We start from the raw sequence: 21,920 nt of genomic DNA, 5'->3' as shown, positions 1-21,920 counted from the left end.
AGTGGGCCCTTGGAATGTGCTGGGGTTTGGTTCCAGCAGCCCCTTTCCCACCATGGATACCAAAATCCGTGGATGTTCAACTCTCATTAAACACAATGGCATAGTATAATGGTGCCCCTTACATAAAATGGCAAAATCAAGGATTGTTTTTTGGAATTTATATATATATATATATTTAATATTTTCAAGCTGTGGATGCTTGAATCCATGGATAAGGAATCCATGAATATGGAGGAATGACTGTACAGAATGCCAGCCACCATTAAAACTGAATTTTAACAATGTAAACACCATAGGCTGTATGTATGTACAGTGCACCTGCGTTATATGTGGGTGCACTATACGTGGATTTAAGGATATGCAGTAAAGCTGCACAGGAGCTCATGGGGTGCAAGGGGCGGCGCATCCCATTCAGATGGATGGGGTATGTGCCCATGGCACCTGTGGTGCACACCGCTGCGCCACCATGTCGCCACACGCTTAAGTCCCATTCACTTGAAAGGGGCTCAAGCATAGGCGGAATTTGCCTTACGTGGGGGGGTCCGGAACGGATCCCCCACATAAGGCGAGATTCCACTATATATATATTTATGTATTTAATATCTCACCTTTGTCCCAGGGCAGGACCCAAGGCAGGATACCTACCAAAAGTTCAACAAGGATTTGACCAGCCTGACTTTAGTTGTAGAGTTCCATAACCAAGGTTTTGAAAGCATTTATCAGACAAGCATTCTCTTGCTTCTTCCTTCCTTGCAAAGAACTTCCACTCTTCCATTCCTATCTTTTTATTTCTCTTTTCCTTCCTCTCTTCCTCTAGCTTCTGTCATGTCATTTCTCACTTTCTTGTTCTTTTTACTTCTTTCCCTGGGTTAAATCCAACATTAATGCCAGTAGAGAAGAGCCAGTTAAAGGTATGGGACTTATGAATCACAAATGACTTTAAGTCCCATTGATTTTAGTGGGTCTGCTCCAGGGAAGACTAATGTTTTAGTTAGAACTAGTTGCATGGAAAGGGCTGCTCAGGGATTCATTCGGTCTTATACTACAGCTACCTGTGCAGCGGCAGAAGCAGCATGCAATAAATCTTTGGCCCCATTCATACTGGTCTAAAAGACCTGGAAGGAACTGGGCTGATCCGGATGCCCCTCCCCCGAATCGCTCCGTTAGCAAGTGCCCACTACAAATTTGAAATCGAATGCATTTTGACAGAAATCGAATGCATTCTGGAGGTGGCTGCTGCCAATCAAGCTATCGTCATGGTGACGTTTGCAGGGCATGGGGGGGAAGTGTCCTCCCTTTTTAAAGAGCCAGGCACAGGGGTTTCAGCGGCTGAAGCAGGGAGAGAGATGCCTCTCTCTCTCTCTCTCTTTTTTTATAAACCTGTGGGCTTTTGGGTCAGATCTGCCCCTGTCCCAGGCAAAGGATGGGATTGCCATGCATTTTTTTTTATGCTTTTAAAAGCAACATTAGCTTTCCCTTTGCTTCCCTTGCTGTATCTGCTCAAGAAGACAAATCATTCGCATAGTTGCTCAAAAAAAAATTGTTAAAAATGTAACATTGATTGTTTGCAACATTTGTAGCTTCCCCCTCTGCAGAAGGCAAGGAGATCCAAGGATATAAAGTGCAAGCCTGGCTCCATCTGCTTCTGGAATATAAACAATGCGCATAGTTGCTCAAAAAAATGGTTTGAATTTGAAAAGGGGGGGGGGGTTGCCTGACGTGAGCTCCGTTAGTGACCTGAATTTTTTCCTCCTGCAAGGGAAGGAATGCCCAGTGACAGAGGGCTTTGGGCAGAGGATGCAGGGAAAAGAGGCTCCTAAAGAATGCCTTCCCTTGCTCCCTTCTTCCCAGGGCTCTTTCCTCCTCCCCCTCCCCTCCGATGAGGGGAGGAAATGCCTTGCCCTTTGCCCACCCTCTGACCTAAATCCCTCCCTCAATTTGCCTCGATTGTGATCGAGGCCAAAGTTCTCATTCCCAGGACCCGGGGTTTTTCAAAAGAAACGGCATTTGCGCCGATTTCAAAAGACCCGCGCTAGGGGCCATTTACCACGAAACGGGTGTGCAAGCCTCGGATTCGCTTGTGTGAGATTCGGGGTGAGTAGGAACTTCACGTGCAAGATTCGCTTTGAAAACCGCTTTTTTTCGTAGTCTGAATGGGCCCTTAGTTTTACCTGAGAACAAACAGGTTTGCCAGTTGGAATAAACCTACAAAGGGGACTGTATTGTTCAGTGTTTTGGCTCCCTCTTGTGGTTTCTTCATTTAATGCAAAGATGTATACAGTACTTCTGATGTAAACCTTCACTTCTTTCTTGCAATCAAGAACAAAGGATAAAAAAAATTCTCCCCACTGGAAACATAGCACAATTTTTTGCACTTTTGTCAATGATTTTTCTCATTTCCTATTCTTTAAATGATTTTTTTATTTGCAGTTTAAAAGGCATGGTTGGTTTTTTGTAGCAAATAGTGGGTTTTGCATAAATGAAACTTTTATTAAAATGTGAAATATTTCTTCAGATGGGGAAAAAAATCTCAGCTGTTTCCCTATTTTTTTCAGGAGAAGGTGAAGGATGAGAACATTTGCTAGTAAGTTTGTGAGTGCTCTTTCTATCCCTCATAGTGGTGTTTACAAATAATATAAATCTGACTTGCTCATATTCCTTCCAGTCAAACTGAACAGCAGGGACTTAAATCGAAAATGTGTTGGCATACTCTGAACTTCCAAGGCTTACCATGATCTAGAAGGCCATTGAATAGACCTGTGGGTTTTCCAGGAAAGCCCTAGGTTCCTCAAACACTTGTCAAGAACAGACAGGCTCAAAGACATAACCACAGCTAAAGCATCCCTGGCAGATTGCTATCCAACCTCTATTGTAAAACCTGCAACGAAGGGCAGTCTGCACACTGTCAAACAACTTACCGTCAGGTTTTACAGCCAGGTTGTTTCCAATGAACATATTCTATAGTACACATAGGTCTGCCCCTATCATTAGGCTCAGTAAAGCAATCACACCTGGCACAAATGTGGGGTTGGGGACAACTGTGGTGTCCTCCTAGTAGTTCCTCATCCCTCAGAGTGTTCCTTTCCATTGGAGGACAGAGCTGCAGTTGGCACACAACCTATGCTAGCCTGATATTTCAATTATACCATCGTCATATACAGTGAAATAGTGGCATAACTAAACTTGGTATCACCCATTGTGGAAGGGCTACAGCCACAAAGTTGTGAGTTCGATCCCAGGGCTCCAGGGTTGACTCAGCCTGACATCCTTCCATAAGTCACTAAAATGAGTACCCAGCTTGTTGGCGGCAATTAGCTTACAAATTGTAAACCACTTAGGAAGTGCTTCAGTGCACCGATAAATGGTATAGAAATGTACTTGCTATTGGTATTGCTATATTAAGGGCTGCCTAGAAGCAGTTTTGGCAGATTCCCCTGCCTCTCCTCCACTCCTGTTGGCTCACTAGCTCTCTTGCTTGCCTAGTTGTAGACCCAGGGCAGCTAAGAAACAGCCAGGCTAGTGAGACAGTGTGAGGAGAATGGAAGGGGCACACTCACCCCTTCTCCTCCACCGCACCCCAACATCCTGTTTGGGGAAAAGTCAGGCAGTGGAGAAGCCTTGAAGGGTGAGCATTCACCCCTCCTCTTCCTCCACTGAGTGGTTTCATCCTTGGGAGAAGGCCAGCCATGAAGGGGCCATTGGTGAGTGCAGGAGTACTGGCGTTCACATATCCCCTGGAGCAGGAGGAAGGCCCGACTGGGTGTCACCTCTCCTCTGAGGTGTCATCTGGTGTGGTCCACACTCCTTGCACCACCACCCCAGTAATGCCACTGCACCAAAGCACCATCTTCACGTTCACCTAAGACAGCAACATGTCTTTGTCCATCCATCATATGAGGGTACAGAAGAGTGTTGGGTGTGTTCCAGCATGTCTTCTGAAGTGATTCAGTGGCCTGGCCAGTGTTTTAAGAATGTGCGTTTTTATTTATTTTTTATTTTTTTGTATTATGTATATATTTTATTTCATTTTCTTTAATGCACAAGTCTCCCACAGCTGAAGCAATTCTCCACAGTAAAAAACAGTTAAGCTCTGAGGTGAAATGTTTAGCACCATTAAAACTGTGGTCTTTAGAAAAGTCTGTGCCATAGTCAGCTGGTTTTGACACAAACTAAGTGCTTTGGGTTCTGGCTGTCATCTCCTCTGTTTAATCCAGGTTCTTTGGCATATGTCAGCAGAGAGGGCACTGGGAGCAGACAAATAAATCTAGCCAAGTAAAGTCTATAAACTGGATTGCCATAAGTGAGAGCCAGTCTGAAGGTACATAACAGCAATGATGTTAACACAAAGGTAAACTTCATAGATCCAATAGATCTACTCTAATTAAATAGCCATAAAATTCAGATCAATGTTGCCTTATTACACTGTGATAACTGATTTGGGCAACCAATGCAAACCCTGTTCCTGCAATGTTCTTCAAGATCTAGAGAGGATCAAATGATTTTAAGTTTCATTTATCAAATAAATTCAAGGTCAAGCTTATGTACTTTCCTTCCTCTCAGATGAGCCTCCTCTAAGCCCTTGGAATAGCTTCACTTTCATTTACTTGAGTTTATACTTGCTTATATAATACACTATCAAGCAGGTGGTGCTTTCCTATCCATTCTCAGCTTTCTTCAAGACGTGTTCAGAGGAAATGATGTCATCTCATACAATACTTTTAAGTTGCATTTTCCTGCCAGTATCTATGTTTGATTTCTGTTTACTTAACCAGAATCAATCTTCTGGCAGGAAAGAGAATCTCACATATCAAGGATAAAGGTTGTTTTTTTTAAAAGTAATGCTGCTAGATTCTACATCTCTTATAAGGCCCAAGCTTTACACTTGAGGTTCATCTACACTGTAGAAATAATGTAATTTGACCCCACTTTAGGTGCCATGGTCCTGATTCCTGAGATTTGTAATTTTGTGAGGCACCAGCACCATTTGGGAGAGAAGCCTAAGGACTTTGGAAAGCAGGAATCCATAGGATGGCACAACAGCAGCTTACTGATGTCAAACTGTTTTATTTCTACAGTGTAGATACACCCCTAGACTGCTTTGAAAATCTTTGTAGTTAGGGCAGGGTTGGGCAATGTCTCAAAGGACTGAATGGGCACACTGGAAATCATAACCACATTGATGCCTGTGTCACTGTCATAAAAAAAAAAATGAGGGGTGCTCCATGGCTTCTACCACCAGTTGCTGCTGCCTGCCTTTGGAGATAACTGCAGGCATTCTTTGTGGTTCAGGAAGGGGCCAGAACATGTTCCTGTTCTATAGAGACCTGTCTGCTTGCAGAGAAGAGCGTCTGTCTCCTTTTAAGAAGTGTGGAACCCAAAAGGCTGTAGCAGGAGGGGTTTCTGCATTGCTGCCAAATATTGGTTACGTTGCACAGGACACTCTGTGCTGCATAGTTTTGTTGCAGACTCCACTTGCCTTTTGCTAGTGAACATGTTCTATTTCCTTCCTTTCAGATTCTGGAATACTGTTGACACTGGGTAGATTTTCACATTACATTTTCAGACAGGGCTTGGTAAAGATATTTTGCTACCTGCTGGGGAGAAGGACAACCATGTACACAGCTGACAAAACTTGAAACTTATCTCAGCAATGGTGATAGGAAAGCATCCCCCACCACACCTGAAGCTGAGAGGTCAATGCAAGGTAAGCTACCTGATACACACTGTTCTATCCTCTCAATCTCTTACTGTCACTTTCCACTTCACCTAAAGCTGAAACCACTGAGGTGGTTTCACAATGCTTCATTGTGATGTTGACTTGGGAAGAAAACCTTCCCAGATCTTTCTGTGGACAAAGAATCATTTGAAGAGCTCTCTCCAAGTGCTTGATCTCAAGTGGAATTTGTTGCCTCCGAGAATGAACCTGGCCCATCTGATTAGAAGAATTCATTGTGGGAAGATGGTCAAAAGGACTTAACAAAAGATAGGAATGGGTCCATTTTTAAAAAAATGCTGGAGTAGGAAAACAGTAGCTTTCTTGAGGTTGTTGGACCACCCCTTCCATCATACCTGGCAACTGGAGTTGGCATGAGTGAAAGTACAACAATATCCAAAGAAATGGTCCCCAAACTTTGATCTTCCAGGTGTTTTGAACTTCAGCTTCTAGCAGCACTAGCCAGCTTGGACAACAGGAATTCTGAGAACTGCAATCAAAACCATCTGGAAGACCAAAGTTTGGGAACTACTGATCTAGTGGGTCAAAAGTTCTCCACTCTTCTCTTAATTCATATCTGACCAAGATGTGGTGTGTGGGGGGAGATGGGGAATACGACACAGTCATTCTTACTTCACACACCATGTGCATACCCATATATGACTCTGAATCAGTTTCTGCAAATGATGTATTATGGGAATAACTACTAAGTGGTTAGCTGTTTGGAAAATATGATTGGTTAGCATATAAAGGTAGTACAGTAAATGAATGAAATTATATTGGATGAGTTTTAAGTTACACGTATAAAATTCCATTATGGAAATAATGTCTTGTGGGTCCCAAGTGATCCCTAAGAACATTTTTTTTTCCTCCCACTCCTGCCCCAGCATTCTCACTATGTTTCGGGACTTTTCAGGCCCAAAAAAGGCCTTCTATTCAACAGGAACATATCTGGAAATTGACCTCCGGATCACTTCCTGTTGAAGAAAGACTACTCATGGGTCTAAAACAGCCTAGTGAGAACAAAGAGGAACAAAATATATCCAACGTACCCCAAATCACCCTAGGGAGCATTGGGGTTATCCTAGTGCAAAACATTTTTGGGGGGGGGGAAATAGTGACCACTTAAGCCACTACAGTTGCCTACCCCTACATCATGGTCAAAACCAAAAAGACTGGTTATAGTACTAAAAGGAGTGGGTTTAACGTTTTTGGAATGGCTAAGAATAAAATCCAGTCAATTGGCCTTTCTTTGGCTGTTGTGTAGAAAAGTTTAAAACTAAAAAGGTTATTTCATTGCTTAAAAAAAACCCCGGCTTACCATTCCTGGTTTGAATCTTAATTCAGGATGCAGCCGGATATTATCATATGCCAAATGCTGCCAATGCTGCCAGCTGAGTGCAACCCGGGTATCTTCCGGCAAGATGTCATGCTCAGTTGGCCAATTTGCAAAGCCAAGAGCTTCCTCGTTTTGAAAAGAAGCTGGCTGAGCACAGCTTCTAGCCAGAAGTTACCCGGGCTGCATTCAGCCAGTAGCATCTGCAGCATTTGGCATATGATAATATCCAGCTGCATCCCAAATTAAGATTCAAACCAGGAAAGGTAAGCTGGATTTTTCTAGCATGAAATAAACTCCATAGTTCCAATTCAAGTAAAAAAAAAATTAAAAATTGCTTTGTGGGAAAACACAGAACAGATGCCAAGAATATAGGTGGGTGGCTGAATTCACTCTTGGTTCACTCTTTGACCTCTTGCATTCTGTTCACTGCTGTACTCTAAGCTTCCATTTCATATGAAATGCATGGCTTTCAGAAGTCAGCCTTCTAGTGATGGCTGTTGCTTCCTCTGGGAAAAGGGAGCAAGTACTGTGTTTAAGTTAAGCAGATGGGCAGGAATAAAGGCATTCATAAAGGTCGTCAAGGGTATAATAATTCCATTATTTCCATCACTTTTGGTGTGTAACGGGAAGAAGAGAACTGTTATTGTTTCAAGAGCTTCCCCTTTCCCCCCCAAAAATGTCTTGTCCTTGTCATTCTCTCCCTGGATGCTGCAATACTAAAATGATGTATCATGTCAGAAATCACCTTCTGTTACTGAATCAATACTTTGCTTGGTCCACAAAGCAAAGGATTGCCTACATGGCAGGGAGCAAAATGTAGCAATTGAGCACCATGTAGCCCCCCAGTCATTTTTTTATTTTTTTTTTTGCTGCCCATGGGACCCTCCTACCTTCTACCCCCAATGCCATACTGACCCCCATCCCATATTGACAAAAAAGGGTCAATTTCCATTCCTGGTAGCCTTCAGGTAGCCTCCAGAAGCAAAGAGTTGACATCCAAACCTGCTGAAACCAAACCTGAAGTGATTTATTGTTTCGGCTGTTTTAATTTTGGGTTACATTTCCAGGGTTGGTACCAACCTATACACACACACACACACACACACACACTCGTATATATATGGAAAGTTTTGAGAGAGCTATTGTTTTCCCTATAAGCGCTTATAAAAAAGAATATAAGGAGCTGGCACAGATTTATCAATGATGTGTTCCTTATCTAAACAGGAAGTCAAGAGGTTTTGAAATAATTTTTGGGTGGGTCAGTTCTATTAATAACAATATTCAGTTTGATACTTACTATCAGTTTAATGAGATCCACAGCCCCAAAAGACCATGTGGATATTGTACTTATTGTAAGTACACATTCAAGATAACAGAGTTTGTGAATCATGATGAAAAAATGTACATATGTAATTTATGCCATCAGGTGTCCATGCAATGAATTATACTGTATATAGGAAAATCATCTAGAGCCTTTAAAAAATCTATATATGTGAACTCCTTAGCAATATCAGGAACAGACAATCAGATGCCCCTTTCGTTAGCTATTTTCTGGAATATGATCTTTAAGGATCTGCATGTTTGTGTACTTAAGAAACTTTTCTCTTAAAAAGAGAGGACCCTTCTTTTGAAGAATGGATTAGATAAAGAGACATGACATATTAGTCCCCCATGGTCTAAATGTGGACTTAGAGGACATGCATCTGTTTTAAAATGTGGGTTTTCATATATCTCCTCATTTTCCAGTCTGCTCTAGAATTGCTATGATAAGGATGTCCTTGGTACACACCGAAAAAAATGGAACAGTATAATGCTTTGCCTCCTACTTCTCAAACTATCAGTTGCCAGGCATATGTTCTAGAAACACTCTTTTTGGAATCCCTGTTGGCTGTTTTCAAGTGCGTAAGTAATATTTTGTACTTGTATATGTTTATTTATACCAAAAGGCATTTTTAAAATTGAGGCACTTTACATGCATCGTGATGCAAGATATATGTACTCAAAATTGATATTACCAACTGTAACTTGTTTCATGTTAATAATTTTTGTTCTTCGTGTGCTCTCGCTTTTCTTTCTTTTATCATCTCCTGAAGAAGGCCATTAAATATTACTAGGTCAAAACACCCTGAAACTTTCTCCCCCCCCCCCCAAGTTTGCAAGACCTGAGCAAGGATGTTGATGATCAAGTGATTTGGAGGTCTCTCATTCATAGGGTCATCATAAGTCAAAGTCCAAGGCAGTTAACAACTATAACTCAGGCATATAAATCAATACCACCTACTCCCTAGCAATAGGTTCAGCATTTTGGACAGAGTTTAGCCTTAAATTTATGGCAGATTCACCCCCCCCCCTCCTGCAATGGCCTTCCTGTTTTTTCATAACTTCTTAAATAGATGAGAGTTTCTAATCTTTAAAGAGGTTCTAACCTCTATGATTAAATTTCCAATAATCCAGATTAATTGATAACTGAGTTTCAAATAGATGCCACAAAGAATCACAACTCCAAAATCACTCCACAACTATCCAAATTTCAAACGTTTGCTGAACAGATCTACAGTGGGCCCTTTGTACTAGTGGGCTGGCATGCCACAGATTTGACTGCCCAACTGTTCTCCATTCCCATATTATTTAATGGCAGTGCATGCACGAAATGCACTAATGCATCCATGTGTACCATATTGGTGTTGGATAATATGGGACATAACTGCCCACATTTTTTGCCATCCATGAAGGTGCCCAGAACCAAATTCCCACAGATAGAGAAGCTCCATTATTGTTACTTCTTTGGTCTGAAATATTTTGAATGCCGGAGGCAGGGGGAACCAACCTCAACAATTCACTAATGGTGTTTTTGCTCTTGGGATAGAAATATCTGCAAATGTCATAAAACTATTTTGTGAAGCAAGGCTTTGTCCATTTGATTGAGAAAGTGCCACTGAGGATTTTCATATATTGCTTTTGTCTCTTTCCACTATACCGAGAGAGGACTTCTTAGGACTATTGGCCAAACTGGTGGAGTGTTATGGATGTTGTTGTTCAAAATTTCAAGAAAGTATCAAGTTGGAAGAGAGAATTTTGGTGAGTGTCATGGATAAACCCTTAAATCTAAGAAGCAACCTAGTTTCCACTTTTGGTGACATAGGACATTATTTTACAGACAAGAAAGTTGTAGTGTTAACAGTCATAATATCCATCCTTTATCTTTTCTTCCCTTGTTGTCCTCGCCTGTTGTTGAAACAAATCCATATTTTCATGAGTAATGTTATACTATGATGTATGCTGCTTTACTATGTGTAAATTATTAGTGCTACTGTTACTATTACCCCTGTGGTTACCTCCAGATTTAATATTTGGTTTGATGCTGGAGTCTTAAGATTTTGGAAACTTTCCTCCCTAAACCTGCCACCCACACATAACATTTTTCTATTGCCTGGAATTAAATTTACCTGAACAGGTAGAATACTGAAAGGAGGAAGTGTTTCATGGCTCTTTTGAGAAATGGGCAGGACAGTAACAGAGGAAGAGAAGGGTATTTATAAGGCACTGAAGGTAGCCTTCAGGATGGGGTCTCCAATATTCTTCCCAAATAGTTTGTCAAGACGTGAATTTTCGCACCAAGGTAAGAGTCTCTACACTTCTTTTGCCTAACTATTGCATAGCTAATAATTCTTCAGTCACTACCAATCATTAGCATGATGTAGAGAAAGCCAGAGATCTGCATATGATGTTCCTCTTAAAAATGGTAGATTTGGGTTCCAAGTTTGAGTGATTCCAAGCCAATCAGTCCCTGTCAATCTAATCTACCTCCAGAGGTCATTTAGTGGGAAACTTTTAGTATGTTAAGTTACTCATTAATAAGCTTTTAAAAAATCTAGTTTGATTTCATTTACATGGAAATGGGAACTTTTTTTCACTATTATGTTAATTTTAATTCAAAGATATAGCTGGGTTAGTCTATAGAATCAGTATTTAGAGAGAGATCTTGTAGCACCTTTGAGACTAACTGAAATAAAGATGTTGGCAACATGAAATCTCATGCTACGAAAGCTCATACTGCCAACTTCTTTATTTCAGTTAGTCTCAAAGGTGCTACAAGATCTCTCTACACAACGTTAATTTGAAGTTAGGTTTCAAGTTTACATTATATTATGACACTAAAATCCTGACCCAAAGAGCGGTGGAAAATCCCATCCATTATTGTATTTTTTTGATCTTTGGAGAAAAGGAAACAGCTACATGATTTGTTGAAAATCCCATTTCTAACATACCACACTGGAAACCCTTATTGTGCTTTCCTCTACTCTCTCCCTTATATTCTCATACCATGTGTGTGTGAGAGACTTCAAGTCACCTGTTGACTTATTGTGACCCCATGAATTTTATAGGCAAGGAATACACATAGGTGGTTTTGCCAGTTTTGCCAGCACCTGGTGTTCATTGGGAGTCTCCCATCCAAGTACAGGTCAAGCCTCCCTTATAGGAAGTGTTTTGGATTTTGTTTTTTGTTTGTTTGTATGTTTGTTTGTTTGGAATATCTGTATTTACATATAAATGCATAATGAGATATCTTCGAGATAGGACCTAAATCTAAACACAACATTCATTTCTTTCTTATACACACACACACACACACACACACACACACACACACACACATCCTGAAGGTAATTTTATACAATATTATACAATATTTTAATAGTTTTGTGCATGAAACAAAATTTGTGTACACTGAACTATCAAAAAGCAAAACTGTCACTAGCACATGCACCCATGAAAAAATTTTCAGGTTTGGGAGTATTTTGGATTTTGGCATTCCGGATAAGGAAGGCTCAACCTGTTCTAACCTGCTTAACATCCGAGATTGTTTAAAATCTGGTGTGTTTAAAGTACTTAAGTCATCATTCTTATCCCTTATCCTTTTGCCTTTTTTTTTTTAAGTTTCTGATTGCTGTCTAGGGGCCTAAACAAACAGACCAAAATAAAGCTGCTTTGGATCACTTTGGAGGTATGTGTGGCTTTGGCGTGGCTTCCAGCCTCTTAGGACACATGAAGCATTTAAACAGCATACCTCCAACGTGATCCAAAGCAGCTTTATTTTAGTCTGTTTGTTCGGGCCTTAGATCAACTATTCAAAAGTACAGAGACTGAAAATGCACCCCTACACACAATGACAGTTTTGGCACTGCAGATTTCACATATAATGTTTATCAGTACCCCTGGATTTTCACTCTTTCCCACATTTTTGATAACTCAGCATTCACCTGTCAGGCACCTGTAAAGCCTCAGGGTGAGCAAACCCACTGCACTATACTCTTATAATGCTGCTATTCCACTTTAACTGCTCTGGCTGCCTCCTGTTGCATTCTAGGATTTGCAGTTGAAGGAACGGCATTTAAAATTCTCAGCCAGAGAGCGCTTAGGCCTCATTGAACTACAAGCCTCAGAATGCAACAGGAGGAAGCCAGAGCAGTTACAGTGGAACAGCAGCACTATAAGAGTATAGTGCGATAATGTGGAAAGTCTTGTTGTTGCAAGGAGATTTCTTCAGCTACTGTCACTGAGCTACATTTTCACAGTGTATCTCTCTCCTCCTTTGTTCTGTCTATTACCAATTTCTGCAGGCCTTGGTAGTTGTTTTGAGGAACAGTAACTTACAGTCTCATTGGGTGGGAGATGGTGGTGTACCAATAGCAGCTGATGACTGAGATGGCAGTGGTTCTGTGAATTTTAAAGAAACTATCCAAAAAGTTCTACTCAGCAAAGGCTTCTTTGATTTTTGCAAAATTACTTTTTGCTTTTTAGAAGTCCATCCAGATTGGAGAATTATAAAGTTTAGGTTACAAGTACTACAGACAATTTGGAAGAGAGTGGTCTTTATTGCCTCTGGAATCCAAATTTCTTACTTGAATCATGACGTGATTGATTTTAGTTTTAAAATTCCTAATAGCAGTTTCCTGTCTTCTGTATTAGACACTACGTAAAAGCTTTTGATATCTACTGGGAAACTGAATGTCAATACTCTTAAGTGTGTGTTTTTGGTCAACACGAGAACCATTTTTGTCCACATATTCCAGGGGTGCATAACTTGTGGCCTTAGGGTAACATATAGCCCTTGGATGCTTGTACAACCATTTGAGCTTGTGGGAACCCATCTGATTTTCTCCTGATCCCAACTGTTCACCTGGACTGTGGGACAAGAAAACACTATTCCTTATCTTTTGAGATTACTTGACAAGTGGGAAAATTGCAATCTGAGTAGGCATTGCTGAAGGAGGGATAGAAGAGGCTTTCACAGAGAGAGATGAAAAGAGAGAGTTTGAGAGGAATCCCTAAACTGGAAGAGAAAATATAAATCTTTCTCTCAATCTGTCTCTGTGTGTGAAAGAGAGAAAAATTTTGTGCAATGCCAGTGAAACACCACAGATGCCCTATATATATGGTCCTCAGGGCTGAAAATGTTGTGTGTCTTTGCTCTGTTTCACTAATATGAGGCTAGAGATTTTTTATGGTCTCTATAGAGGACCTGAGCAATCATGAGAGTGGTACTGGAATCTGGAATTAGAAGAAATCCAGATTCTCATACTGAGATGTAAATATTTGATCGTTTTATCCTTGCAAATGAAGATGACTAATTTCTACAGTTTTCTCCCTGTCAAAGGAATTATAAATATCTCTGTGCAGTTCTCATCTGGTATTTACACATCCTGCAGTGTTTGGGGGAAATTATTCTGCACAGAGATACATTGTGGGGGTTTTTTAAAAAATGAAAACATTAGGAATTTATAGGGAAAAACATTTTTCAAATGAAATCAGTGTTTTCAGTCATATGAGGTTTTTGGTACAAAATTTTGCTTAATTTTTTGAATGGTTTCTGGAAAGTGTACTTTTGTGTGGAAAAAGACTGTCTTTCACACAAAAATACATTTTAAGTATACATTAAAAAAAACACCACTTGCCAGTTAGCCACATAAGGTTTTGTCCATGTAAAATTACTGTGTTTACACAAACCTCACAAATTTTCCACTAAAAAAAAGATCATGTGGATATTAAGAAACAATTTTTGTCTTGTGAAAAATGTGTGTTTTACACATACAGACACAATTTTCATGTTTAAAAAACCCACATGTAATACCGCACAGAATGATTTCACTAAATATTTTAGGATGTGCAAATACTGGGTGAAAACTGCACAGACTTCTTGTCACTTTGTTATTTTTCCCAAGAAGATTTCCCGAATGCAGCGAATCCTATTTTTTCGCCAAGAAACAAACACCCACCAAATATTCTTTTCATTCTTATTTCCAGAACCCATGAAAGTTCCGCTTTCAGCACAGGCAAATATCCTGTACTTTGTACAGAATAGAATTAATCATATGTATGGACAGACCAGAAAACCAGGGCTGCATCCACACTTTAGAAATAATCCAGGTTGACACCACTTTAACTGCCATTGCTCAATGCTATGGGATTCTGGGAATTGTAGTTTCTTGTGGCATCTGACAAAGAAGGTTAAATGTCTCACAAAACTAAAGTTCCTAGAATTTGATAGCATTCAGCCATGGCAGTTAAAGCGGTGTCAGCTTGGATTATTTCTGCAGTGTGGATGCAGCCTAGGTGAGTTCCTGGTTTGTGATGCTCTTTGTAAATCACTTATACATTGTGCAAGGCTTTGAATTTGATCAGAGTAACACTGAAACCAATTTTCTATTGCTCAGAAAATGCATTGGTTCCAAAGTATCGTGTTTCTGACTGCTGGGTGCTTCTTCAGTCATGCATTTCCGAATGTCAGACTTAGAACTAAAGAGGATATCTGCCTCTCAAAGATTAACTGGCGCAAACTTTGGAAAAAAATTGACAGATTGGTAAGTGGCATTATTATGCTTCTTATTTGGGGAGTGTATCCCTGTTATTTCATGGAAATAGAACCATCTTTAAAACAAATGGGATTTGCAACTCTGAGAATTAAGGAATGCTTTAAAAATCATTGAGAACATACATTTGTTGTCTTCTGTGGACTACATTCTTACTCCATTTTTTCCTTTGTCTACCATATATAAAGAGGCAGAACACTAAGCTAGCCATAGAAACAGTGACAGAATGTTCATCTTAGTCCCTCATTGTGGCTATTGAAACTCTAATGGCTAATATCAAGAGTTGTCTGATCAGGAATATCTTGAGATGTAGTTACAGCCCCTTGAGATTTCACAGCAGGGGGAACCCTTATGATGTACAAGGGTGATGTTACAATAGACTAACTGAATTATCCCATTAACTAAGGATGTCACCAGGGGAATGCAATGGGTATAGGCTGCACCAGGTTATACCCTAAACGGGGTGACCCCACTGCTTCTGAAACATCTGCCTTTTGACAGAAACAAACTGTGGCATTCACCTATTGTTGTTGTTGTTATTATTATTATTATTATTATTATTATTATACTTTATTTATATAGTGCTGCAGATTTATGTCCCTTTAAAATGCTGGATCTCAGTGGAAGAGATGGTGTGAGTGGGGTGAGCCTCAGTGGAAGGGCAAATGAGTGGCCTCAAGGTTTTAATTTTTTAATTTTAAAATGTTAAATAAAAACATATAATTTGATCCATTTTAATTTTTTAAAATAACATCACATATTACCAAATTTTCACTTTAACCACATGAAACAATGTACATGTAAATACATTTAGACTGTGTGTATGATATCGTAATTTAAAGAGATAACTCAGCCTCACAAGGTTGTTGTCTTAGGAGAAAGTTGGGAGAAAGAGAAACCGCAAGGAAAGATGAGAGCTTAGTATGACCATTCAGTCAGTCAGTCAATTTTTCAACGATCTGGCATTCAAATTATCCATTATTAGCATTTTTGTATGTGTGTGTTCAGGTTTTCTGAACCAATATGCTGTTATGGTGTTCTTTTTCATTTCATAAATCTTCTTTTCCTAAACTAAGAACGAGGGAGGCATGCCTCAGGAGTGTTCACTTATGGACAAAAGCAGTTTGTGTGATCCAGCCCAGATGACAATAACGGTAAGACATTAAGCAATAATTTACTTATAACTGAGTCCTTTTCAGGTCTAAAGAGGACTTCATAGCTGTGTGCAGCTGACTATGGTTACAGCGTTCTTGTGTCATTAGGAGCCCAGATATATCATTTTTCCCAATCACCGGAGATCTGTGTCCACATTCGGACAAAGACAATTATTGACCCCTGTTAAAACATTTGTAGTCATGTTTGAATTTGCCAGTAGAAGTAGCAGTACCAATCCTGAAAGCACATGATTCTGTTTTAAATAATAGAAGTCAGTACTCTCTCTCTCTCTCTCTCTCACTCACACACACACACACACACACACACATGAATGTCAAATACCAAATACTATGTTTTGTAACATTTTCAAATTTCCTTATTCAGTTTGTTCAGTGAATAGCTTTATAATGAAATGGAGTGATTGAAAGAAATTGGAGAGATAGTGCAGATGTGATTTAACTCATTGGTGACTATGTCCTGAACAACAGATATTGGACATGTCCAAATTATTTTACATTGCAAGATGCATCCACACTGCAGTAGTAATGCAGTTTGACATCACTTAACTGCCATGGAATTATGAGAAATGTAGTTTGTTGTGGCACCAGAGCCTTTTGACAGAGAAAGCTAAGTATCTCACAAAACTGCAATTCCCAGAATTCCATTGCATTGAGCCACACAGTTAAAATGGTGTGAAACTGGATTATTTGTGCAGTGCATATTTAGCCATAGTTTCAAGGCAGTGAAACTTGATCACAGAGTCATAGTAGCCAATATTTTATTTTATTCTATTTATTGTTTTAATTTTGCCTCATAACATTTCTTATTGGACACATGGACACTCAGATGTAAATATTAGTTCAGTGAGGCACATTCCTAGGTAAATGCATTGAATTGAAGCTTTTGTTTTTTGTTTTTGCAGAACATCTCTGAAGATGTGCCCATTGTTCTTCAAATACTCCATGAAACTGCTGCACTCTTTGAAATGGAAAATATCCCATTCTCTGGTGTGAGAGATTTTTTGGAGTATAACTATGTAAAACAAGATGAGCTAAAAATTTGTGTAAGTACTAAATTCATGTAAGTCCCTGCTCTGCAAAAAAATTATAGAACATCATTTGTGAAGCAAAATTGCATACATAACAGAATCTGTGTGCTTTGAAATAATAATAATAATAATCCAGATATGGATATATCATTGATCATATACAAACAAACTTGCTTAAATTGTTTGGCTTTTCCAGGTGTTATCCAGATTTTTTTACAGACTTTCAAGCATTTCATTCTAGACCAAAGAATAGAAACTTGCTTTCCAGGGAAATGAAACCATGAAAGCAAAGGTTCTTCACTAAATATCACATTTTGCATTAGTTTGTTCAGGCATGCAGTGGAACATATACATAGTCCAGGTACATGTATATAGGTGAATCTCCATTAGGTTCTCCATTAGAGTCTCCATTGGTCATAGTTGGCTATGGCTCGAGACACACCGGCCAAAAGCAGTGTGCTGGCACCAAAACTAGGGTTCCAGAGCGCACGGCAACCGCATGCTCCAGAACCCTAGTTTGTACGGGCAGCGGCATCATGGCAACGTCCCATCCACACGGGCACTGCCATGATGATGCCACCACTATACAGCATCTGCACATCACTGTGTGTTGTGTACATCACGAGTATGCCAATGGCACACTCGTGACATACACAATGCATCACAAAAAGAACCCAGGAGAACCACGTTCTTTTTACTGCTGAGGGACACTGCGCGGTTGGGCCGCTGCAGCATCCCTCCACAGTTAAAATGGGCAACTCCAGCCTGCAGTTTCAGGGCAGTCTGTATTGCCCCAATATCTCCTTTCTTCCATCAGAAAGAAATAGCTCTACAGTAGCTTTGGCCATCAAGAAGCAATAAAGGAAAGAGAGAGACTCATACAAATAAATTTAGGAAGAGTTTGGGATTATTATTGTTTTGAATGACAAATCCCATACATGGATAACAGAAATATTTTCAAAAAGATATTAGCATATCATCTGTTAATCAATTTAAACTGAATATATCAGACCAGGTTTTGTTTTTTGTTTTGTTGTTGTTGTTGTTGTTTTGTAGTCAACTATCAATATTGTTGGCAGCATACTAGCTGCTTTATAATGCTTCAGATTTGGTATAGAGTCAGATTTGTCTAAGTCCATCCACTTTTGTTTGTGACACAAAACAAATCTGAATCTGAGACTTCAGTTTGTTGTTTATTGTTTGTTGTTGTTTTCTTTCAAGTCACTTCCAACTTATGGTGACTCTAAGGTGAACCTATCATGGGGTTTTCTGGGACAGAGAGTAAGTTGTCCAAAATCACGCAGTGGGTTTCCATGACCCAGCAGGGAATCAAGCCCTGATCTCCACAGTCCATGTCCTACACTCAAACTGCTACACCATGCTATGTGTAGCCCCAATACACCACTCTCTTTTAAAAATAACAACACATGCTGCATTTGCACTGCAGAATTAATGCAGTTTGACATTACTTTAGCTGCCATAGTTCAATGCTATGGAATTCTGAGACTTGGAGTTTTGTGATATATTTAGCTTTCTCTTTCAGAGAGCTCTCATGCCACAACAAATTACAAATCTCATCATCCATAGTCTGGAGCCATGACACTTAAACTGCATTACTTCTGCAGTGTGGCAGCAGCCATCAACTGTGTTAGTCTTCAGATTTGGCATCTGTTTCATTTACAGCTGCAATCCCACTTCAGTCATCATCATCTGACTGTGATAAAAGAATGCTTTGGAAAAATGCAAACATTTCTGAACAGTGTAAGTAAACCAAGTATTTCTTTCACTATATCTTTACATATGGAAATTCTTCTAACTTATCCCCAGTTTCCATTGGATCACATTGGCCAGATACATAGTTTCTTTGTTAGGTTGTCATTCCCCTCCATCACCATAACCAGGTATTTCCTCACAAGCCTGAAACAGATGGGCCAAAAGTGACAGCTTTGGACCGTGTTTGGGGTGTGGTGTTTAGATGACACATGGCCTGAACGTGGCCAGAGGCCGTGCTGATGCTGTGCCATTGCAGAATTGGGCCAAGAAGGAGCTGATAGTGGCCCAGTTCAGGACTGCAGCAGCAGTCGAGATTGGGACCAAGCATGTGCAGTTGCCACGGTCCCAGCACAAATAGTGTTGGTGCAGCCTTGTTCCACTCCTTTGGGCCCGTCTGCTTGACCCCACAATCCTTTACCAGGATTCATCCATCTATCTATCCACACACACATCCCACTTATTTATTTTTAATTTATATTCTGTCTTTCTCCCAGTATGATACTCAAGATGGTTTAAAATATATAAGTTAATACAAAATATATCTAAAACAATATATAATATATACTTTAGAGAAAAATAAACAAACTAGTTAAATTATTCAAAATTGTTTCTAAAAACACATTTAAAGTATAGTAAAGATAAAAAACACAGCACACCAAATTAAAAGATGTGTGTGCATATTCACACATCTAACTCTTTAAAATCAACATAATGGATGGAATGGATGGAATGTGGTTGGGGACATATGAATGTGTAAGCTAGAGTTACACATTTAACTAGAAAACATATTCAGGGGTAGCTGTGTTGGTCATATAGCAAAGTACAATAACATCCAAAAATCACAAAACAGTGGCCCGGTACAGATGGGCACATTGTAGCGATATTAGGATTCAATAGGGCTGGGCTCCAGACATGCCCAGCCCTAATGATGTCACAAGTGCGTGTGCAGCCCTTATGATGGCGCAAAAAAGGAGCCACCTAGAGCGGCTCCTTTTTGAGTGCGCATCCGTGTAGCCACATGATCCAATGGCAATCCGAACACAATCATGGGGTTTAACCTTATTGTGTGTGACTACCACACACAATTTTGGGCAATGGGAAGTCAGTCCAAATGCAATCATGGGGTTTCATGTTATTGTGTGAGAGATGATCACACACAATTTCAGGCAATGGCAAGCTATTTTCGGGCAATGGGAAGTCAGTTCAAACACAATTCGAATTCACGTGAATGCGTTCTGGCCCCACTTTCTTTTCATTCGAAATTAAGAGAAATTCCTCCCATATGATAAACTCCTAGGTCTCTCATTCATAGAGTTGCCATAAGTCAAAGTCAACTTAATGGCAAATAACATCCAATTCAGTGTAATAAATATATGAACATTTCTATATTATCTTTTTTTAAGCAGGAGGACAGCCGCTGTGCTTGGCAAGTTGTACACCAAGATTCCTTAGTGATTCTTCAGCAACTTGAGTATCACATTGCTGCTTCACAGTTGAACTGACCCAAACTAAAGGATCTTACATTTCCATGAGCTGACTATTGCTGCTAGATTGGTTTCAAAAGTATCTATGGTTTGTTTACAAAATTAATTATAATAAATGCCTTTTTAACAAAATACCAATGGGTACAAGTTTCTTCTACTTAAACAAGACTTCTTAAAGTATGAGCCAGTGGCCCTAATGAGCAAGGCTGAACTTAGTCAGCATGGCCTTTCACCTTTCTTAATGGCAGTTAGTTATCTTGTATCCTTCAGAGTGTGCCATACGTTTCTGTGGAGGCAGGTGCTTATGTTATCCAAAGAACAAGTGGGAGGAAAGGGGGGGCACCAACTGTCAACAGTATTTCAAATATCAGGGAAATTAGCTTTTGCAAGAGGCTTGGGTAACCCTTGGACCATTTGCATCTGTCTGACACAGGACATACACAAGGTGTTTGTCAGCTGTGTGCACAGAGGGTAGGTTTTGGAACCAATATTTAAACCTAAAAACTAGCCCCAAGCAATGGGCTATCTGGTCAGGTAACAAAGACTGAATGTCTTTCCCTAAGAATCGACAGTGAGATTCCAGACTGGTTGATGTCTTTAATTTTAGTGTGACATAAACAGTGATAAGGATATTCCTAAAATGGATGAACAAGGATGTTTGGCTGAGGACACGGCAGGGAGAAGGCAGAGAAGTTGGCTTTTTGCTTTGGGTGTGAGTGGATTCTTTATCTCAAGTTGCGAGAGGAAATGCAGATTACATTCAGATTTGATGGTCTTGGTTACCTGGATGTACACCTGCCTCGAGACATATTCCTTTTCCCCTAGGAACCTGACCTTGTGTTCCTGAAAGATCAGTGGTCTCTTAAAAAACATGCTATTTCCACATATGTAGGGTTGCTATAACCCGGCGGGGGGTGGGAATTTCCCGCTTTTGGACCGTCTGCACGGTCATGGTACGGTTTGCCCCCGCCCCCGGGCTTTGTTATTGCGCCGCTATGGCGGCACCTTTGGCCGCTCTTGTGGCCGCCACCGCTGCCACCACCATTGCAGCCGTCGCTGTGTGGCCTGCTGTGGCTGCTCCTCTGGCTGCTGCTGCCGCCGCCGCCACAATTTGCCTCCGCAAGCCGGGCCTGCTGCCTGTGCTGAGCCCCGCGCCTCCGTGCGCCCACACTCACATTTAATCTTCCTGGGCGCGCTGGAGGGCCACCTACTATTGGCTGGCAGGCTGGGCCTGGCTGGCCAATAGCAGAACAGCCCGCCCCCTGCTTCAGTAGTCTATGACTGCTGGCAGGGGCGGGGCTGTTCCAGCTCTCTGCCCCCATTGGCCGCCCAGGTTAAAGAGGATGAGCTCTCCTCTGTTTACTTCCTGGGCCAGCAAACGACTGGAGCGGAGGGCAGCCCCAGCTGCAACAAAAGCGGCAGCAGCAGCAGCAGCAGCAGCAGCAGCAGCAAAAGGGAAAGAAGAGGACCAAAGGTAGGCCTCTCTGGGCCGGTGTGTGTGTGTTTTTGGCTTCCACGTTTATCATCATCATCATTA

At 40.6% G+C, this 21,920-nt stretch overlaps 1 protein-coding gene across 1 annotated transcript; it reads left to right on the top strand.

Annotated features, from left to right (window-relative positions):
- Positions 1–14,770: 14,770 nt before the first annotated feature.
- LOC149310026 (interferon upsilon-like) lies at positions 14,771–20,401 on the top strand. Its single transcript, XM_089531442.1, has 5 exons — positions 14,771–14,914; positions 16,000–16,077; positions 17,001–17,141; positions 18,810–18,887; positions 20,306–20,401. The coding sequence occupies exons 1-5, from the start codon at positions 14,771–14,773 to the stop codon at positions 20,399–20,401; spliced, it is 537 nt and encodes a 178-aa protein (XP_089387568.1).
- The last annotated feature ends 1,519 nt before the right edge of the window (positions 20,402–21,920 follow it).

Source organism: Sceloporus occidentalis, unplaced genomic scaffold (assembly GCF_023333645.1).
Source record: "Sceloporus occidentalis isolate IW3139 unplaced genomic scaffold, rSceOcc1.0.p SCAF_7, whole genome shotgun sequence".
Lineage (NCBI taxonomy): Eukaryota > Metazoa > Chordata > Lepidosauria > Squamata > Phrynosomatidae > Sceloporus > Sceloporus occidentalis.
The sequence above is the reverse complement of the archived record's forward strand: the minus strand, read 5'-3'. Positions and strand labels throughout refer to the sequence as shown.